The sequence below is a fragment of the Anopheles arabiensis genome, chromosome 3, assembly GCF_016920715.1.
Source record: "Anopheles arabiensis isolate DONGOLA chromosome 3, AaraD3, whole genome shotgun sequence".
In the NCBI taxonomy this organism is placed as follows: Eukaryota; Metazoa; Arthropoda; class Insecta; order Diptera; family Culicidae; genus Anopheles; species Anopheles arabiensis.
Window position 1 is genome coordinate 83,887,846 of NC_053518.1, and position 19,819 is coordinate 83,907,664.

The following is a 19,819-nucleotide window of genomic DNA, read 5'->3' on the forward strand; positions in this document are numbered from 1 at the left end:
TTTGGAACTTTACGTTTTCAATTATAGGTCCCTTCGTTTCGTTACCACGGTACGTGCAGTTCTTCAAACAGTAGCATTGGAAAGACGGTAGGCAGCACGCGGCAACCGTTTAGCGCAATTCTGTAAATCCTTTTGCTTGAGCAATTTGAAGAAAACTGTCTGCCTCCATCTGCCTGTCTGTCTGTGCAGAAGGATGCAAGTACGAGTAGCTGCCTTATTTTTACTTTTTTGGTTGCGTGGAAAACGAATTCGAAGGGTTGTAGGAAAACGCTCAAATTACGCTCCACCCTTCAAAGGAGTAGCTGAAGAGTTGCTGGTCAGTCATCGTTCAATGGATAGATACTTGATGTTGCATGACTGTAAGCGCTGGCTAGTAGCAGAGTTGCATTCGACAACTGAATAGAGCTATTGGATGGTTGAGATCATTCAAATACGCGCAGAAAACCATATCCCAATGATCGCACGTAATTACTAAATCGTTGGTGTGGAACGTGAGCTCTTACCGATGCAAAACTGCGACGCAAAAACTCACCACATTTGCGTTCCGAAGAATGATGTTTGCTTTGTAATTGCAATCACAGTGCCTTTTTAGTGACTGGTAGAATGGAGGTTTTTTTTCTCCTCCGTCATCTTCAATAACATTTTGCTACGCTATATACCTTTGATGCAATTGTGTTAAGTGTACGCCAGTGAGGCTTGACGTGCAGTGCGTATCTATCATATTGCTGTCGACTACAATTCTTTTGATCAGTTGGAAATTATCTCAATCGACCATGAAACCGTTTGCTGTAAGCACAGTGGACGATAATTGACACTCATCAACAGATGTAAGAAAGGTCGTTAATTTCTTCTCACAATTTCTTAGAAAACCTATGTGCTGAGTATGTAGCCAGATAACGGTTGATTGATTTAAGCATAAGCTGACTAAAGAATAGAATTCAAAAATAATTCATCTAAAAACTTGCAAAATTTAGTAAACTTGCTTTCAATTTCTTCCCGGTTTTGAGGATTTTACATGGTTCGTTTCTGTTTTTTTACAATTTTATCGTGTAATTTAAATTTAATCCTTTTTCCATCGTTTCTATTGTTTTATTTATGTGTTTTGCAATTATAATCGTTCATTTTTGTCTCTGCACAAAATTTTATCGTTTTTTTAATTTATTATCGCTTGTTTATTAATATTTGTTTTATGTTTTTTAACTGTTTTTTCATCTACTTATATTTTTGATTGTTTGTTTCTATGTTTTTTTATATCTCTCTATCAGCTTATATCATTGTTTCAATAATCCATTTTCTTATGTTCCAAAAACATTTGTATAAAGTTTTAAAATATTATTAAAATAACTATTCAATGTAATATATTCATTACAGAATAGCTGGAACTTATTCTTGCTTTCTGTTTTTTTCTCATTCTTGCTTAAGCTTGCCAATATTTCCTTTTAAAAGGCATGACTGGATCCCCCTTGACAAGGACACGACCGCATGCTATCGCTTCAACTATAGACCACAGCCTGTGCCTGCCCTTTTCACCGCAATAAACATCAGTTTGAAATACAACCCACTTAGTGGGCACGCTTGATGACAAACGACGGCCATAGCAAATGTGCGTTTAAATCGTAGAAATAAAAAAAGGTACTCCACCCACAAATTTTCCCTTTTTTGAGCACTCTTTACGGATGAAGCAACGGAAAGCAAAGTTTAACAAACGCCCGCAATAGGCCGACGGGGCTACATTATCATATTTAATTACTAGCCCGCCAGGGGAACCGCTCCCCATGCCGGGAATCGACTGCAAAAACTTTTCCCACAGACGACAACAGATCATTAGCCTAGCCAGGCAATGGGCAAACTTTTTCGCCCTTGGGCGACGATTTAAAAGATAAGAATAGGGAATCCGCTTCCGCAACATAACCGACAGCGGTCACCCGGCTCACTACCGGTCCAGTTCCGGTGGTTGGCAAACTTTAGCAATACCGCGCGCGCGCGCGCAGCTATTTCCACCCCTGGCGTGCTGGTTAATTTTCCAGGCGGATCATTAATTTTCCTCAGGCACTCATTCGCACAGCGGTTTTCGCACTGCTTCGCACAGTGTCAAAAGTACGTGTCCATTTTGGGGGTTTTGTTTCACCTGGTGTTGGACAAACAGGCAGTGCAAAAAACAGATACAAATCAAACAGCTCCTTACAGCTATTTTTCATCTCCCCGAAGAACCACTTTTACAACATCCGAAGCGACAGCAGCAGCAGCATCAGCAGAAACAGTACATTGTTTCTTTAAGCAACTCGATTGAAACCTAACGGATGGGGGCGCCCCTATCCTAGATGACTAAAAAGAAGTTGTTCCACTCTTAAGACATCAGCAGCAGTAGCAGCAGCAGCAGCAATGTTTTACCACCCGTGTGAAAGTGCAGTTGTATTGTAGTTTAATTATTTCCTCCACACTGAAACCGTTTTTGCGCGCCAGCGTTTCCAGCAGCCTCGGGTGTGTCTCGGTAGTGTGGTAAAAACCCACTCGAAATGACGATGTAGTTCGGCTTGCCCGGGGAAAGTGGCCACAAAGCGGTAGCGAACGTGCGAGCTGAAAAAAAAAAGAAAACTCGGTACGAAACGAAACTACATTAAGTTTGTAATTGATGATGTGAGCATATGTTTGCTTCTCACCAAAGTTGGACAGTTGCAGCCACTGGGTGTATGATAAGACGAGTTGTGCTCTTTGACAGGCACAGCTCTTTGTACCTTTGTTCTGCAATTAACTATTCTTTCGCAAGTTATTCGATGCTTAAACACATCTTCAAACATGCGAGAATGTTGTAGTTAATTCGCGACAATAGATGAACGGATGAGTTGATTGAGAATTTTGCAATTAAAATGTTTAATTTAAAAATGTTTAAATGCAATTAAAATTAAAATTAAACACGGAAACAATACACGGAAGTTCAATTGGTTTTGAATTTTACATGCAAGGACATAATAATAGGAATTTATTTCAGAATCGTTTAGAGAAAGCTGAAGTGCATAGTAATGAAAGAACATCATTCACCAACTCACGTGATGCATGAAAACTGTTCCTTTTTATTTCCACAATAGCACATTCGTCTCATATTTTAACCAAAAACTTGATACCGACTGAGTCAATGATTAAACTTCACTGCAGGAACACTATTCCCTTTTCCAAGATAGCAATCTTTTCACGCGTCATATTTCCTGCCACCCCATCGGTACGATCGGTAACACAAAGCCGGCAGCGAAAAAGCCAAACGAGTTAACTGCAATGGAAAACCTTCAAGAAAATCCCACAAACTCTCTCAACAATAATGCCCTCCGCCGACTCGAAACCGGGCTGCGTAAAGAGTTAAAATAAAATACCAATTTGAAATGGAAAACCGTGCCAAACGATCCGCTTCCAGCGTTTTGCGGTTTTGCCGTGAAGCCATACGAAGGTGTTGGAAATTGGTTCTTAAACCGGTCCACGTTGTACGGTTTACGTAAAAAAAGGCCACAACCCCGATGCACTCCCACAGTACATACTTTCACCTAAATCGGTACCGTTAATTCTGTGCATCGTCACGTTGACTGCCAGAACTGGCACTGCACTGAGTTCTCGCAATTGAGTGCGGGTGTGTGACAATTTTTCCCGCGAGTTACGAAACGCAAACGTTCTCGGCGGGAAGAAGGATAGGTAAGAAAACTGTGTTTGACTGTGACTTTTGCACTTTTGAACTGACGCGGGCCGAGCCCGGTACATTGAAGGTGCTTGGCCTGCTTGTTTTGCCGGTGTCGACCGGACCATTGTCAATCCAATTGCTTCGGTCGCGTTTCCGTGTGATTCGTTGTGTAAATATTGACACGTTGCTGGCGGGTTGGCCCGTTGCGCGTAATCTCGGCGGGGTGATGGGTGTTTGGCTTTGGTAGAGGCTACAGCTAAGATTGGGTGATGTTTGAGGAGATTTACAAAGCATCATTTATCATAAAGTATTGTTTTGGGTATTATAAGAACCGTGAGACAGTATCACTATCAACTGACCCCTTATGATGGGATTCTTTTGGAGGTTCCCGTACCGTTTACCTAAAAATAAATAAAATAAACACGGTATCTCTATGCACTATAAAATTTTGATTATTCTTATTCATGCATAGGCGAACGAATAAATAATATACGATCAAAGAATAACTATAACATTGTAAAAGATTAACAACTAATACAATTAATGCTTCAAAAGTTTAATAATTGAATGTTTCTGTAACAATTTTACCGGATAAAATTTTCCAGTCCTGTAAAAATTAGCATTAATCGTTTAAATTTAACCAAAAATCACTGTTGGAGCAACTGCTGGAATCGAGCAGTTCGAAGCGGAGCGGAACAAATCCGTTCATTTTTTGAACTTGTTTACGCTGACACCACAAGCGTTTTAGATTTAATAAATAGATGACCAAAGGGCTGATTCGTCCTATTCTTTTCTGGCAAATCGTTGTTACAAGATTGGTAATTATTGGTAGTTTAGAAAACTGAAGGAAACGCCCAAGACTTTATCCGAAGTTCTCCCTCGAGTAAACTATCACTTTGTTTTGAATCAATACTAATCTTTACACAACATTTCTCTTGGCACATACTTAGTCTACATACACATACACACAATCCAACACCTATCTAGCTCCGGTTTGCGATTGCCTATCTCAAACCGCTTTGACCGACGATTTCTATTTTAGTGCCCGAGCCGTCAATCCCTACCAATGGCCCAACACAAATCACTCGTGCCATAAATTCATAATCAATTACGCGAGGACCGACCGGTCGGCCGGCGTCCGGGAAATGGGCGATTCGTTCCACAACAATGACATTCCATATTGCTATTGCCGACGATGATTGCTTATCCCGTTGCGACGCGCGCGCACCGATAGAAAAATAGTTGAAGGAGGGAAGGGAGAAAAAAAACTGAACCGATACACACACAAAAAATGCGCAAAAGAAACGCACTTTTACTAGGGACAATGCTGTGAGCGGGAGACTTTAGGACCCTCTTTTCTGCCGCGTACTGAATTATGGTTTCACGTGCGTATCGGATTTATGCTCAAGCATCCTGCTGGGAGGATGAGCAGTGTCTAGCGTACCTTCTTCCCCGTTGCTCTCAAACCCTATCTTGCACCCGCCGCATTCAATTGGTATGCACACCAGCAATTAGGATCCCTTTTTTCCACGTTCGAGTAGTGCTGTAGTGCCTCCCGATGAGCCTCCGAAGGGGAACGACTCCGGATCGTGCGATAGCCGCTGTCGCTGTAAACGGTTGCAGAGGATAAACAACCGTAAACTATTGGAAAATATGTTATGCGATGGGATTATGACGCATCGGCGTTAGGTGTGGTGGGCCCACGGCCAGGTTGAGGTAGGGCGCTAAGCTGACTCATCCCACCAATTGAATCGTCATTAGGGAGGTTTTTTTTTCGTTCGTTTGTTTGGGTTTTGATGCATTCGTTTTGTTTGCTGCTGTGTTTGTGTCGAAATATTTCTTAGAGATAAACCATTTTCAACGTGTAATTGCATCTGAGAGGGTTATGCCTTATTATTGTATTGCATGATAAGCTTAATGTCCTTGTATTGCTGTACATTCTGAAACGAATGATTCGTTTTAATAATGTCTTCGGTAGATACGAATTAATGGTTTTTTAAAATGAAGTAAAATAGGTGCTAGTTTCAAACAGTTGAACAACCAGCCAAGATAACACTTTTAATTCGATTGAACTTAGGGTTCAAATACAAGGTTTATTATTTAATCTTTATATTGCATGTGGTTTGAATCTAAAGATTTTTTGTAGGATTATTCAAGATGTAAGTGTTGCGAACTGCAACAGGATTCTTTCTTTCAGCCCAAGTCAATTGTTTTTATCAAATCAAGCGTTTTTTAAGCATCGATATTTTTATTTGCGAAGCTAAAAATCCGTCGCTTGTCTCGGGGTTAGGAGAAAGAATGAACTTTGTTCTCTCCTGCAGCTCCGATCGTAAGCGTTTAGGAATACTCGGCCCGATCAGCGTTGAACGTTGACCACACTAAACGCGGGCCGTGTCGCCCTCTATCGATAATTACTGGGAACAACACCTTACGATCGAATCGGTCGTTAATAATAATTAACAATAAGTGTTATTTTAATCATCTTAAACTACACTAGCACTTTTTGTTCTGTTCTTGTTTCTTCTCTTTATCTTCTTTTACGTGCTATTTTCTTATATTACATTTTACTCCATATTTTATCGTAGGAAACTTAAACAATAATGAATTAATCAAACATATTTGAGCTTCTATGAGTACCCCACAATTATAGGTTTGGCATCATTAGCAGCAGAGCCAGCAGCGAACATAGCAGTTCGCTTCCATTTTTACATCGTTTGTTATATTTTTAAACTCATAACATTCATCCCACAGCACGGCACAATGATCTTACAGGCAAACAGTCGACGGATTTTTCCATCCTTCGCCTGCGCACGGGATCGGCACCGTGGCAACATATTGTTTCTAGGCTCAGCGAACCATTCACATCGGCGGCACACGCCAGCACCATCATTGGCATCGTTTCGCAGAAATCGGTAACGATTGTGCTCATTAAATTTAATAAATCAAACCCCTCCGGTCGAATGCACGGGCTCGGGTGGATTCTGAATTTCCCTCCGCCTCAATGCCCTTTTTCCAACTTTCTGCGCTTGGGTGGTGCGCTTTTTTATTTAAACTGTGCATTCTTTCTTTCGCCCCCAAATGAGCAGAGATGACGACACCCAGGGGTAGTAGAACGCGTGAGATAATCGTACATACACACACACGCTTACCGGGGTACGAATCTGGCAAGTGTCACAGCGGGAGTTTTGGTTCTGCAGCGTGATTTCTCACGGCGTGCTGATTGGCCACCGCCAGCACTGGCACGGGAAGTCCGGGGAAGCCTAAGGGTTGGTGTTCGTGTTTGCACGTTCGCGCGACTACTTTTCGTGTGCAGTAGTCACTGTTCAAATAAGAGTAAATTTTATTACAATTTTGCCCGGCAGCGATTACTACTCCGGGAGTTCGCGGATGGCGACTGACGCCCTGGGACAACTTCGAGCAGGGAGTGTGTACGCGGGAGCGTGCTGCCGCTTTGCTGGACTTACACTTAATCTTATTAGAGCATCGCCCAATCCTAGGAGGTTTCTGTGAGATACCGATCGCTCCCGGTGAATGGTTGATCCTGCAGGCACAATGGGAAAAGTTGGTATGGTTTGTTGGTCATGCAGCGAAAATTTAACATTTAATTAATTGTTAAAATTGAAATATAAAATTAAATAGAATTAATGCTATGCATAAATTTTAACTAAAATATTATACCAAGCAAGGTTAACCTAACAAGAACCTAGGAGTTGACCCTTTCAGCTAAACAAACTAGTAATTATATTATTCAAGTGTATCATGGATAAACAAATTTAGGACTCTTGAAATATTAAATTGAAGTCAATTGTCTGCCGATGATTTACATTAATTATTTAAACTCAAAAAAATATGATTTTGTAACATTAGTCGCTTTATTTCTTAAAAAACTGTGATAACAGAGTAGATTGAAACTGATTTGTTTAAGCATTTTTTAAGCAGGATTGAATATTTTCAAGGCTATATAGTATTTGTGGCATTAAATTATATTGATTTTCTTAAAATATTTTAATTACAACAGATCCGCCACCTGTCTCAGTGTGCACAGCCAGCAGCTCAAAACTTCCACGTCATCCACTATCGCACGAGATGAATTTAGCTGTGCAATAATAACAAAAAAAGAAGCAATTCCTGTCGATTCCGAGACTCATGCAATCTAGGCAACTTCTTCCGCCTTCAGGGCATGGTGAACACCAGCCAAATCATACCAGCAACAACAAAAAACGCTCGGTAAAACACGAAAATCTCGCACTGTAAAACCTGATTGAATCGAGAGCTAACAGTACTCCTTTTCGGATTTCAGATTGCCAAGAGCTTTCAGGAGCGGAGCTGCAAAGGGGACAGTAAACTAACAGGGAGACACACACACACATACATACACGGCGTTGGTGGATTTTCAACTGCAACTTCCATCGTGGCATCGAGGCAATGATTTAGCTCTCCCAGGTGTGAAGACGACGTGTAAAAAGCGAACTTTCCTTCCCAAGTGCGCGCCGGTGGGAGAGGGCGAACCATGGCGTAACGAACCAAACCCGCGCCATCGGCACTACCGTGTGGCCTGGGCCACAAACTTTGTGTGGCTTTCGGTGTGTGTGGGTGTTGTGCGTCAAGCAGATGGGTGTGAAAGGGCGGGATGAATGTCTGAGAAAACCACTTTCCCGAACGGTGCACCTGAGCACCGGCTTGCAGGCGCACTATACAATGCGCCCACCAAATGAGGTTGTGGAAATTCGTTACTTCCGTCCGATGTGTGTGCTTCCGGCATGTGTGTGTGTGTGGTCGCTGTATCTACAACACATTGCTCCTCATCGCCCAAAAAGGATCCTACCGTTCAGTTGCAGCAAACGGAAGGTACAACTTCGTGTATAGTTGCACTCTCTCTCGCTGTGTGTGTGTGTACCGTGCGCTCAAGATAATTGAATCGCGGTATGTGTACGTCTGGACGCGCCGGGATTGAGTACGCCCGTGCGCCCGTTCGTCGCCCGTTCGGTCGGTAAGCCTCGAAGGTGAAATAAATTTGATGAAAATTGAACTTCCCCAGAGTACTGTACTGGTAAAGAAGCGCGAGAGGCAAGGTGTGAGCTCAGTACAGGAGACGACCGAGCGGGAAGTATTGGCTTTAGGGATGGAAGCTTTTACGTTACAGCTTCCGGGATGGAGCGTGTGCTGCAGGATTGTGAAGCTGCACTTTGACAGGAAGCGGAGTACGGCTAATTATTACAGGTATTACAGGGTTTCAATCGATCCTTTTCTTTTCTTCTGCTAAAGGTGGCTTTCATTATGCTACGCTCAATGGTATGAAAACGTTCGATCATTGGCAGCCGCTCTATTGTCCGTGGCCGTGGTACCCTATTGTAAAGTAACAATAAATGTTTGGTTTAGCTAAAAGGCAGTACATAACATTCAATTTTAGAGAACATGTTTTATAAAAGCACCAATAAAAAAAGAAGCAATTAATTGAAAAACAATGTTACGAGTTACATAGATAAGTCATTATTTTGTCCTTCAATTGACCAAATGCTTTAAACCAGAAGCAATGCTTCAAATAATTCAAAGAAACAAACAACTCTACCAAAAAAAAGAGAATATCCTACCAAGGATTGGCTATAATTTCTTCATTATTATTTCATTTTTTTTTAACAGCTAGATCCGTCCAAAAACTTTTGAAATAGAAAACGTCTGGCCAACATCTGCCAAATGTGCCATTTGATAGATAGAATGGTTTTGTAATATAATAATATAATATAATATAATATAATATAAAAAATCTGAAGAATGCTACAACGTGCTTGATGTTGATTTCCGTGATCTTAATTAATAATACCATTACGGCATCGGATTCGGCTCCGAATTCAGCTGCGGAATCGGCTCCGGAATCAAAATCTGCTCGAGAATCGGAAAAAAAAACTCTGAAATCGATTTCGGAATCGGCTCCAGAATCGGCTCCGGAATCATAATCAGTTCCGAAATCTAAATCGGGTCCGGAATCGAAATTGGATCAGAAATCAGAATTGGCTTCTAAATCAGAATCGGTTTCGGCTCCATAAGAATAGACGTTTGGAACCATTGATACTTCGCATAGATAGCCGCAAAAATTCTGGATTGAGCTCCGCAATCGGTTCCGGAATTAATTTCGAACGCAGAATCGGAATCGTGTAGATCCGAATCCGAGATCCCGCCACTAATTTCGAGGTATACTCACGCAGTTGCTGTTTCATACAACTCTCACGCTTTTTTAGTTCTATTTCGTTGGTAAGTTGTAGATGTAGAAAACCAATAATAAATAATTCGTTTATTTATTCGACATTTTTAATAATTCTTCACCATGTTTTTAGATGTCTCGAATAGTCTGAAACTATGGAATGATATGTAGTGAATATCCAGGTCGTTGTAATAATTTAGTTAGTGTTGGTACATACTACAAAAGTACGTTAACATGAAACAAATCGATTAACGGGGCCCTTCACGATTCTAGTCAGTTTTTTGTATGGAGTTTGACAGTTGGAGGATGAAATCATGTAAACACTCCATACAAAACCACACAAAAAACTAGCCTGCAATTTTCACTCTAGATTATTCTAGCCTCAAAGCTAGAATTAGATTCGAGTACCTGCTCGAAAACACGGTGTTGTTTACATTCACCCCAAGGTGCATTAAAGAAATCACAGGGTGGAATCTAGAATCAAAGTGTATGTAGTATGTTTTTTAAAACCAAATTTGAATATCACTTTTTGACAGGATGGGTGAAACTTTTGTTCAAAAAACTTTCTTGAGGCTTGACGAATACTCAAAACACTCTTAAAATCTTCATTCAGAAGCAGAAGCGATAAAAATCAGCCTTCTAAATTCGTACACCTTGGGATAAGCCCACCTGTATGTTATACCCACTTAGATAGCTGCTCGAAAACTGCTATAAAATGCAAACAGCTGACAGGCTGAAATTTCAGCCTACGAACTTAAAACGGAAGGGGCCCCAATGCTTAGTTTGGAAATATAAACTAAAAAGTGGAAGTTTATTTCATTATAAAGGATCATTTATTGATTAATAAAATTAAACTTCATTCCAATTGTTGTTTACCAACAGCGGTTCTAGTTTGACAGCTGCGTTGTGGTGAAGTGAGAGAGAGGGACAGGTAGCACAGGCGAAACAAACACGGGCGAAATAGAGAGAGTAGGAATGGTTCATCCCGAAGGAGCTTCGCGTGCAACGGATGAACCTGCGCAAATTAAGTGGAATGACCGCAATCGGGTTTGCGTGAAGTTTTAAAACGGGCACGAAGACGAAAATCGACCTCTTTCTACCATCGCGCCAAGAGAAGAAAGTTCAGTGAATTTTTAATACAGTTTAATGAAATTAAGTGAATTAAGAAAACTGATGTTTCAACTTTAAATTCGCTTTGTTGCTGGACGCAACACCAATTATTATTCACTGCTAAGTGGCTTCTTTTATCTGTGATACACTAATTATTTTTAACCTTCACATTATTCACTATCGAATTCTTTGGTCTTTATTCACGGTTCAGATGACTCCTAATACACATGTTTCCTTTTAATTTCATTCACCTCAATTACGATCGCATCACGTCGCTTCTAGTGCAAAACGGCACACCCTAATTTGATTTACGACCATCACCCCCTAGAATGATAGCAGACATTCCGTCGATATCGACAAACCCCCCAAATCGGTGTACCCGCAAGCACCGACGCACATAATTTATAGCACTGATCTAATTCATCCGATTTCCGCTCTCCGCTCTTTTATGGTGCGATAATCGAGTGATAAGCAGGGTAACCTCACGAATAAACCCCCAAATTACATTTGTTCGCTGCCGCATCCCGGAACAAAATGACGCAGCCCGTTTTGTTCTGGACGATTCAAGCTACCAAAACGGTTCAAGTTCCGTACACAGCGATGTCTTATCTTTTCGACGCGATGAAGATTGCCTGTAGCGGCGGGGGAAGCTCCCTTCTAGCCAGTCTGGTACAGCGTGCACTGTTCTATCACTCCCGGAAGACACAATAGAAAGGGAACGTAGAAAACGTATCCATCGGGACAGTCGAGCAGTGACGCCACTTCCTGCACGCATAGGATGTACTTGGTGCAGTCGGGTGCATACGGTAGCCGTCCGTTGCGTACCGTTCCGCACGATGCCGCTGGTTCCTCGGTCGACGGTACGTCACCGGGTATAGGATCCCTCGGCGGGCACTCGCTGCCGGTGTAGGGTGCGCACTCGTCGGTCTGGCTGTTGTACACGAACTCTGCCGGACATAGCATCATGTCCCAGACGCCACCACCCAAACAGTTGTACGCACCGTTACAGCACGCGGGAAACGTGTACCATTGGCCATCGCGCGCCGTCTCACACTGGCTGTTGTCCGGGAAGTCATCCGCGTAGAACAGCTCGCACCAGATTACATCCGAGCTGCGGGCGGTTCGGTACTGGAGAGCCATCCGGGCCCGGGAGTCTACTTTGATTTCTCCAAAACAGCTCCCAACAAACAGGAAGCTTAAAAGCGCAAGATGTAACATTGTATTGATCGTTTCTTTAACACGGTGCACGGTTGAGTTTCAACTACAAAATGACCCGTGAAGATGGTACGTATTGTGCTTTTATAAATGTCATGCGGTGGGACACTTTCTTATCTCGGACAGACACCTGCGATTTTAGGACACAAGCCGGTGTAATAAAACCTTGGCGTATTGACCATCGTCGTAGCAGTCGTTTTGGCAACCTACCTTATTTCCGAATGATACGATTGTTACGATGCCCTTTTGCTATGCTCTGTAGAATTAAAGGTAATCAGTGTCTTGTGATGATTTAATATTTATTGCTCATATCACACATTACCACAAATCAAAACATTATCATTATGGAACCTACAGCATTTCGTACACTTTTTCTTCCACAACTGTATCTTCACTCCTTCAGGAATCTGCTGTTTGCATCGTTCAATTGATAGTAGCTCGATATTCATCCATCGCGCTGCAACTAATTTCAATCCGTCTAATTTGTTCCATTCCATTACCAAGCCGATCTTTCTTTGAGTGATGTTCTGGCCTTTCTGTAATCCTTGTCCCTTCTCACCTCAACGTTCAACGCTGAAGGATGATCACATCACGATGGTAATATCATTTGCTTAAAGTGAATCCCCTTGCTCGATACCGCGCTGGTGGTAGTGCTGGTGCAAAACCTCGCCTCGTAAATCAATTACCGAACCGTCAAAGAAAGTGCAGCCTTGCTTCTTACGCTCACTATCAATTAATGCTTTTACCGAAGGAAGCGCGGTGAAGGTCGATGGAACATGGAAATCATTATGCGCTGATTGCAACGAGCACCGTTGCAGCCAGAGGAGCATAGTTTTTGTCGAGCTTGATTCAATTTGTGCCTTACTTTGTAACGCTACGTTTATCGTTTGATGCCATTAAGATGGGGTTTGAGTGGATGGATGAAAAGATTGAATTTTAGTGCGTTAACTTTGTTTGCTTCAAAGCAAGTGTTGAAGGTAAATTACGAGTTTTGATACGAGTTTTTCAACAAAACAATGCGATTGAATGTATCAAATTTAAATATAAAATACTACAAAATAAATTTAGTTTTCATTTATTTTATGATTAAAATAAAACCGAACCCGTTCCTTCTGAATAAACAAGAACTATTAATTTTGTGTTACATGTCATTCATGGATTCAAACTAAACAATCATTAGTTAATATGAAACAAATGTTCTGGGTACAAAACGGATGTAAAAGATTTGATAAATTGTTCATTAAAGAACGTCATAGTCGAGAGATTGCGTATATTTGGGCGTTGTTGCGTTCTGGAACATGGTTTGTTGGTTCCTTTCCCCCTTGACGCCTCTACGCCCTACGTTGTGTTTTGTTGTGTCGTCTTCGATCGCCAAAGGAGACAAAGTAAAGAACACGTCCGGCTCGTATCGAGTTTCATGCGCTAGTGCCGCTTTATTCGCACACATACTTGATCAAAGAAATTGTCGATCGGCAGTGCTGCCAGAAAATACATTTAACCTTTAATTCCCAATTGACAAAACAACCGCAAACAATTCAAAATGACCGTTTCATAATCCTTACATTCCAACATAGCGGCCACCTAAATTTACCAAATTTACTTCTTGCCGTTACTTCACACAATGCCTTTATGATATCTAATTCACTCTCTCAAACGGAAGAAGACTAATCCTATTCGCTGGCCTCTTATACAAGCCGTTCCTAGTCCTGATACTAACGACTCTCACTACACCATCTGGGCCAGGAAATACCTCAGCAATCCGTCCCATTGGCCAATGGTGAGGAGTCTTTCCATCCTCTTTCAACAGGACCATTTGTCCTACCTTTAGCTCTACTACTGCCTTGCCGCGTTGATGTTCGTTATGTAGTTCGCTAAAATATTCCCTACGCCAACGCGCCCAATGATTCTGTACCACTCTACGCAATTCCTCATACCGTTTCAATCTATTGATTGGTACATCACCCACGTCAGGCTCCGGTAGAGCGTTCATCGGAGCACCGATTAGAAAATGCCCCGGCGTCAATACATCAAGTTCTTCCGGATCCTCCGACAACGGTGTAAGCGGTCTGCTGTTGAGTTGAGCTTCCACTTGTGCCAGTACCGTCGACATCTCCCCAAACGCCAGCTGCCGATCACCAACAACCTTCAGTAGGACGCGTTTTGCCGCTTTTACCGCTGCCTCCCAAAGGCCGCCAAAGTTCGGTGCATGGGGTGGGATGAAGTGCCACTTAATGCCAGCGCCAACAGCATACCTCGATATATCCTCCACCGCCGAATCGCTGTTCATCAACGTGTAGAAGTCATCGATCACCTTACTCGCTCCTTGAAAGTTGAGACCGTTGTCGGAATAGACCTCGCTAGAAATGCATGAGTTGATAGAGACTCCACAAGCTCGACTTGAACAGCCTTTACTGAAAAACACACAAAGATTGAAATATATGCTTTTTCAGCTGCTGCTCGGCGATGCACCGGCTTCAAGTAAATGGGTCCACAGAAATCAACCCCTACGATCGAAAATGGTCGAGCTGGCATAGCACGCGACACGGGTAGCTGTCCTGGTGGTTGTTGAACTAACACGGGATTCATCCTGAAGCATACCAGACAGCCTCTGCAAACACTATTGACCAAAGATCGTCCTTGAATTGGCCAAAATTCTCTCCTGAGTGCGCTCAATGTTGCAGTTGGCCCACCATGAAGTGCCAATCGATGATAATATTCTACCATTAGCCTAGTAAATCGTGACTTCTTGGGTAGCGCCAACGGAAATCTGCTACAAACTTGCATGGCTTTAGCGCGATGCAAGCGGCCACCAACTCGGAGCAAACCATCACCGTCCAAGAAAGCTCCTAATGTCTTCAGTGATGATTTGGGACGTACCGTTTGTCCAGCAGACAACTCCTTGATCTCAGCCGCAAAGTATATCCGTTGTTCTCTTTTCACCAGTCGAATTTTCGCCTCTGCTAGCTCGCTCACCAACAAAACACCTTTGTGTTTAGGATCCAGCTTTCGTTGGCAACAACGAATAAATCTCATACAATACGCAGTGATCCGCAGTAATTTGTCATAGTTAGAAAATCTATCACACCAATCATCGCTCTCGCTACTTACTGCGGCCACCAATGAGCTCTTCCTTCGTTCCAATAACTCCTCTTCGGGAATTGCCAACACACCGCTGGCATTCTTCTTCCATTCTTCCTCTGATAGTTGTAACCACCCGGGACCATGGAACCACAGCTTCGATGCTAACAGCTCGTTCGGCATAGCTCCACGCGATACAATATCGGCAGGATTGTCAACGCCCTTCACATGCATCCATTTGTAGCCATGCGTCAATTCCTGAATTTCGGATACCCTATTCGCTACGTACGTAGCCCAAGAATGGGATGGTGCTCGAATCCAATGCAACACGATTGTCGCATCAGTCCACATAAAGGTTTCCACGTCTGGAATTCTCAACGCTTGGCGTACCACTTTCTGCAACCTTGCTACCAGTAATGCTCCACAAAGTTCTAACCGGGCCAAACTGACTCTTTTCAACGGCGCAGGACGAGACTTTGCAGCAAGCAACTCAACTACCACTTCCCCGCTGCTACCAATCGTTCTAACATACACGCATGCCCCATAAGCCGCTTCAGATGCATCGGAAAAGCAATGTAGTTGAACAGCAACCGGATTATGCACAACAGCATGGCGCGAAAACTTAACCTCCTTCAGCAACCCGAGTTGTGATTGAAAAGCATACCATCGTTCTTGCATGACAGCCGGTATTTCTTCATCCCAGTCATCAGTTGCCAACCACAACGATTGCATATTTATCTTGGCCCAAGATGTCACAGGAGCCACCAGCCCCAAAGGGTCGTATATACGTGCTACCAAAGAGTAAACCTTTCTACGGGACCAGCTCTCGTTATTCATCTGAATGTTCGAGTCTATGTACAGTTGGTCCGATTCTGGTAGCCACGCGATACCTAGAGTTTTTATTGGCTCCTCTGGAACTTCAAACATTTTAACGTTGGATGTTGCTCTGTCTTCCGCTGAAACGCTAGATAAAACATCTGGTTTGTTAGAATTCCATTTAGTTAGATGAAATCCGCCCTTTCTCAACAATAGCGTCAGCTCAGCTTGCAACCTAACTGCTTCTTCTTCGCTAGAGGCACCACCAATGTAGTCATCGACATATAAGTCCTCTAACAACGCCTGTCTCGCCAAGGGAAAGTTTTCCCCTTCATCAATTGCCAATTGCTGCAGTACTCGAATGGCCAGAAAGGAAGACGGGGCAAGTCCAAATGTGACCCGCTGCAACTCGTAGACTTCGATGGACTCAACAGATGAGCCTCGCCATAATACACGTTGAAAACGAGTGTCGTCGGGATGCACCTTGACTTGCAGATACATCTGTTTTATGTCTGCCACTAATGCCACGCTCCTCATCCGAAATTTCAGCAACAACGCCAACAAGTTCTCCTGAATCACAGGACCAGTCATTAACAAATCATTAAGAGACTTACCACCGTCGGTAGAGGCCGATCCATCAAATACAGGTCGTACCTTTGTACTGGTACTGGACGCCTTGATTACCGGATGATGCGGTAAGAAATAATGACCATGAGCTTCCTCAGAATCAGGGTTCGCAGCCACCTTGACTAAAATCCCTTTGTCGATGTAGTCGTTGATAACCGCCGTATACTTTTGTTTCAACCATGTGTCCCGATTGAAACGTCGTTCTAATTGCAAGAACCGTTTTCTCGCTATCGCACCGGACGGTCCCAATTGGTTCTGTAAGTCACACTTAAATGGCAGCTTCACTATATATCTCCCTTCACTATCCCGCTGATGAGTTTGCACAAAATGTGCTTCGCAATCCCTTTCTTCCTGACTATGTTGAAGCGGCTCACGTATTTCTTCAATAATCCAAAAACGCTCAATTAAATCGTCCAACCTAGTACACGTGCCACAAGTAACATAATTGCTACCTTCAGAAGCCAGCGGAACTTTCCCAGTTGCAACCCATCCAAAAACAGTGCTAATAAATGTTGGGAGCGCTGGTAGCTCGAGCCTAATTTTACCACGGTTGTCCGGTTTCAAAAAAGTCGCGTAAAATTCGGAGCCCAACAATAAATCCACTTCAGCATCACTATCGAAATTAGGATCCGCGAGCACAAAATTCATCGGGAGATTCTGCCTGCTAATTTGATTTCCAGTTACCGGCCTGTAGCTAGAAATTCTCGGCAACACTAGAAACTGCATACGTTCTTGATAGTTACAACTTTTGGAACGTATGACAGTCGTTACCGACGTCGTTATGTCCACTTTCGAATGTCCAACTCCCGATAATGCCGTTTTACTTTCGTACTGCGGTAACTTAAGCCGCGCAGCCAAGCCCTTTGTCATCAGGTTCACCTGAGACCCACTATCGATCAATGCTCTTGCTGACAACCATTTGTTACCACACGCACGCACACTCACTATCGCCGTTGATAATAACACAGAAGTGCACTCTCTGTTCGATGACGCGTTCACCACCACATTTTGCGTGCCACTGGTAGATGGAAGTTCTTCACGAACCGACGGACCGATCGTTTCACTTACATTTTCACCGTGTAGAAGGGAATGATGTTTACGATTGCAAATATTGCATCGCGCACGTGACCAACACTTGGCTTTAAAATGCCCTTGCCTCAAACAATTAAGGCAAAGCTTCTTAGCTTCAACCACTTCACGACGATGCGGCAACGTTAAACTCCGAAACGAGTCACAATTTTCCACGATGTGCGATCCATCACATTTTGCGCACTTTGCTTCTGCAGCCACATTAGACGCAACACGACGTTCACTTGTAGATTTGCCCGCCGCCATTGGCCTATCCACTGCAAACGCGTCCATTATGCGCGTCTGTGTGCGCAAAAAGCTTAACAAATCCGTCACCGTTTTTTGCTCACTTTCTTCAACGTACCTTTCCCACTTTTGTTGGGTGCTTTCGTCCAACTTCGAAATGATTATCTGAATAATCAAACATCCCCACTGTTCGGTCACTTCACCTAACTGCTTTAGAATTTTTAAGTTCCTTTCGAAACAATCGATAAGCCCATGAATACCCACCGTGTTCATGACTTTAATCCGTGGCCATTGTAGCATCGCGTTAACATAACGCTTTTTCAAAATATATTCGTTAGAATATCGCTTTTTCAAAGCATCCCAAGCCACATCATAATTCGAATTGCAGACTTGCAAAGTATCCACCACTTTCAGCGCTTCACCTTTCAGAGAACCCTTCAAATAAAGCATCTTTTCAACCTGCGACAATTTCTCATTCTCATGAACAGTAACAACAAACATGTCGTGATACGGGAGCCATTCGTCATATTTTCCGGAAAATTGAGGAAGCGTCAACTGAGGCAAACGAACACTATTATAATCATCGCACACGCGCTCCTGTTTCACACTCGGTATCTCCGCTCCAGCCCGCAGCTTTCCCAATAATTTTCCTTTCAACACCATGACTTTGTCTTCGATCTCACCATAAAGCACATCGTTATCTTCACTGTAATCTTTTGCGCCAATATTTCGAGCCAAAGCCTTAAACTCCCTCCAACGCTCGTTCAATAGATCGAGACGAGGCGTCAATTCTGGGAAATCACTCTCTTTGTACTGCGCCAAAAACGTGTCGATTCTTGTCAACGATTGCACGACTCGGTCGCGCTCGCGCTTTAGGATAATCATATCCAGATCTTCTGCTTGTGTGTATTGCATTGTATTGTTCGAACCCGACGCGTCAGAGAAACCGGCAAAATCTTCACTAACCGACATTTCTAATACGCGACACAAAATGCATACACACGCAAAGAACACCCACTAGCACAATGATTTCTCACGCTTTCGCGATTTTTTCTTATTCAGAAATCCACCAACGCTCGATACGGAACTTTCAGATTTCACACGCGTTACGCGATTTTTGCCAAAAGAAATCACACAAAGTTCTTCACTTTAACCAGTCAAACCAAACCGCAAATATTAGACCATCCTGGTCACGGCACCAATGTTGCGTTCTGGAACATGGTTTGTTGGTTCCTTTCCCCCTTGACGCCTCTACGCCCTACGTTGTGTTTTTGTTGTGTCGTCTTCGATCGCCAAAGGAGACAAAGTAAAGAACACGTCCGGCTCGTATCGAGTTTCATGCGCTAGTGCCGCTTTATTCGCACACATACTTGATCAAAGAAATTGTCGATCGGCAGTGCTGCCAGAAAATACATTTAACCTTTAATTCCCAATTGACAAAACAACCGCAAACAATTCAAAATGACCGTTTCATAATCCTTACATTCCAACAGGCGTAATGCAATAAACTCAATTTTAAAGCCTAACGCTTTGCAATTCGCTTTTAAGCGTGGAATAATATCCTGTTTAATAATAACATTTCGTTGAAATTAGAGAGGCAAAGCACTAGAATTTCATGATTTCCGAAGAAGTAAATATAACCTTCCCATACAGCAGGCTCGAAGTTGACACACCTCCGCAGAAAGAACCCAAATGAGCAGGCTTCATTTGTGGCAACTGGTTTCCAAGAAAAAGTCACTTCAGTAACGCGCCATCATCTACTTGGCAAACAAAGGCCACAAACTACAAGCGAGATG

At 42.9% G+C, this 19,819-nt stretch overlaps 1 protein-coding gene across 1 annotated transcript; it reads right to left on the bottom strand.

Annotated features, from left to right (window-relative positions):
* Positions 1-11,630: 11,630 nt before the first annotated feature.
* LOC120901215 lies at positions 11,631-16,892 on the bottom strand. Its single transcript, XM_040308920.1, has 4 exons — positions 16,737-16,892; positions 14,971-16,652; positions 14,123-14,545; positions 11,631-12,168 (listed from the first exon to the last, which is right to left on the bottom strand). The coding sequence occupies exons 2-4, from the start codon at positions 16,617-16,619 to the stop codon at positions 11,631-11,633; spliced, it is 2,610 nt and encodes an 869-aa protein (XP_040164854.1). The 5' UTR covers positions 16,620-16,652; positions 16,737-16,892.
* Between the last annotated feature and the right edge of the window lie 2,927 nt (positions 16,893-19,819).

Coding starts and splice junctions, on each gene's coding strand:
- LOC120901215 (XM_040308920.1), bottom strand. CDS start 16,619: ATGAGGAGCGTGGCATTAGTGGCAGACATAAAACAGATGTATCTGCAA. Junction 14,546..14,970: donor TTGCATCGCGCTAAAGCCAT/GCAAGTTTGTAG, acceptor ATGCATTTCTAG/CGAGGTCTATTCCGACAACG. Junction 12,169..14,122: donor CCAATCAATAGATTGAAACG/GTATGAGGAATT, acceptor TGCGCTTTTAAG/CTTCCTGTTTGTTGGGAGCT.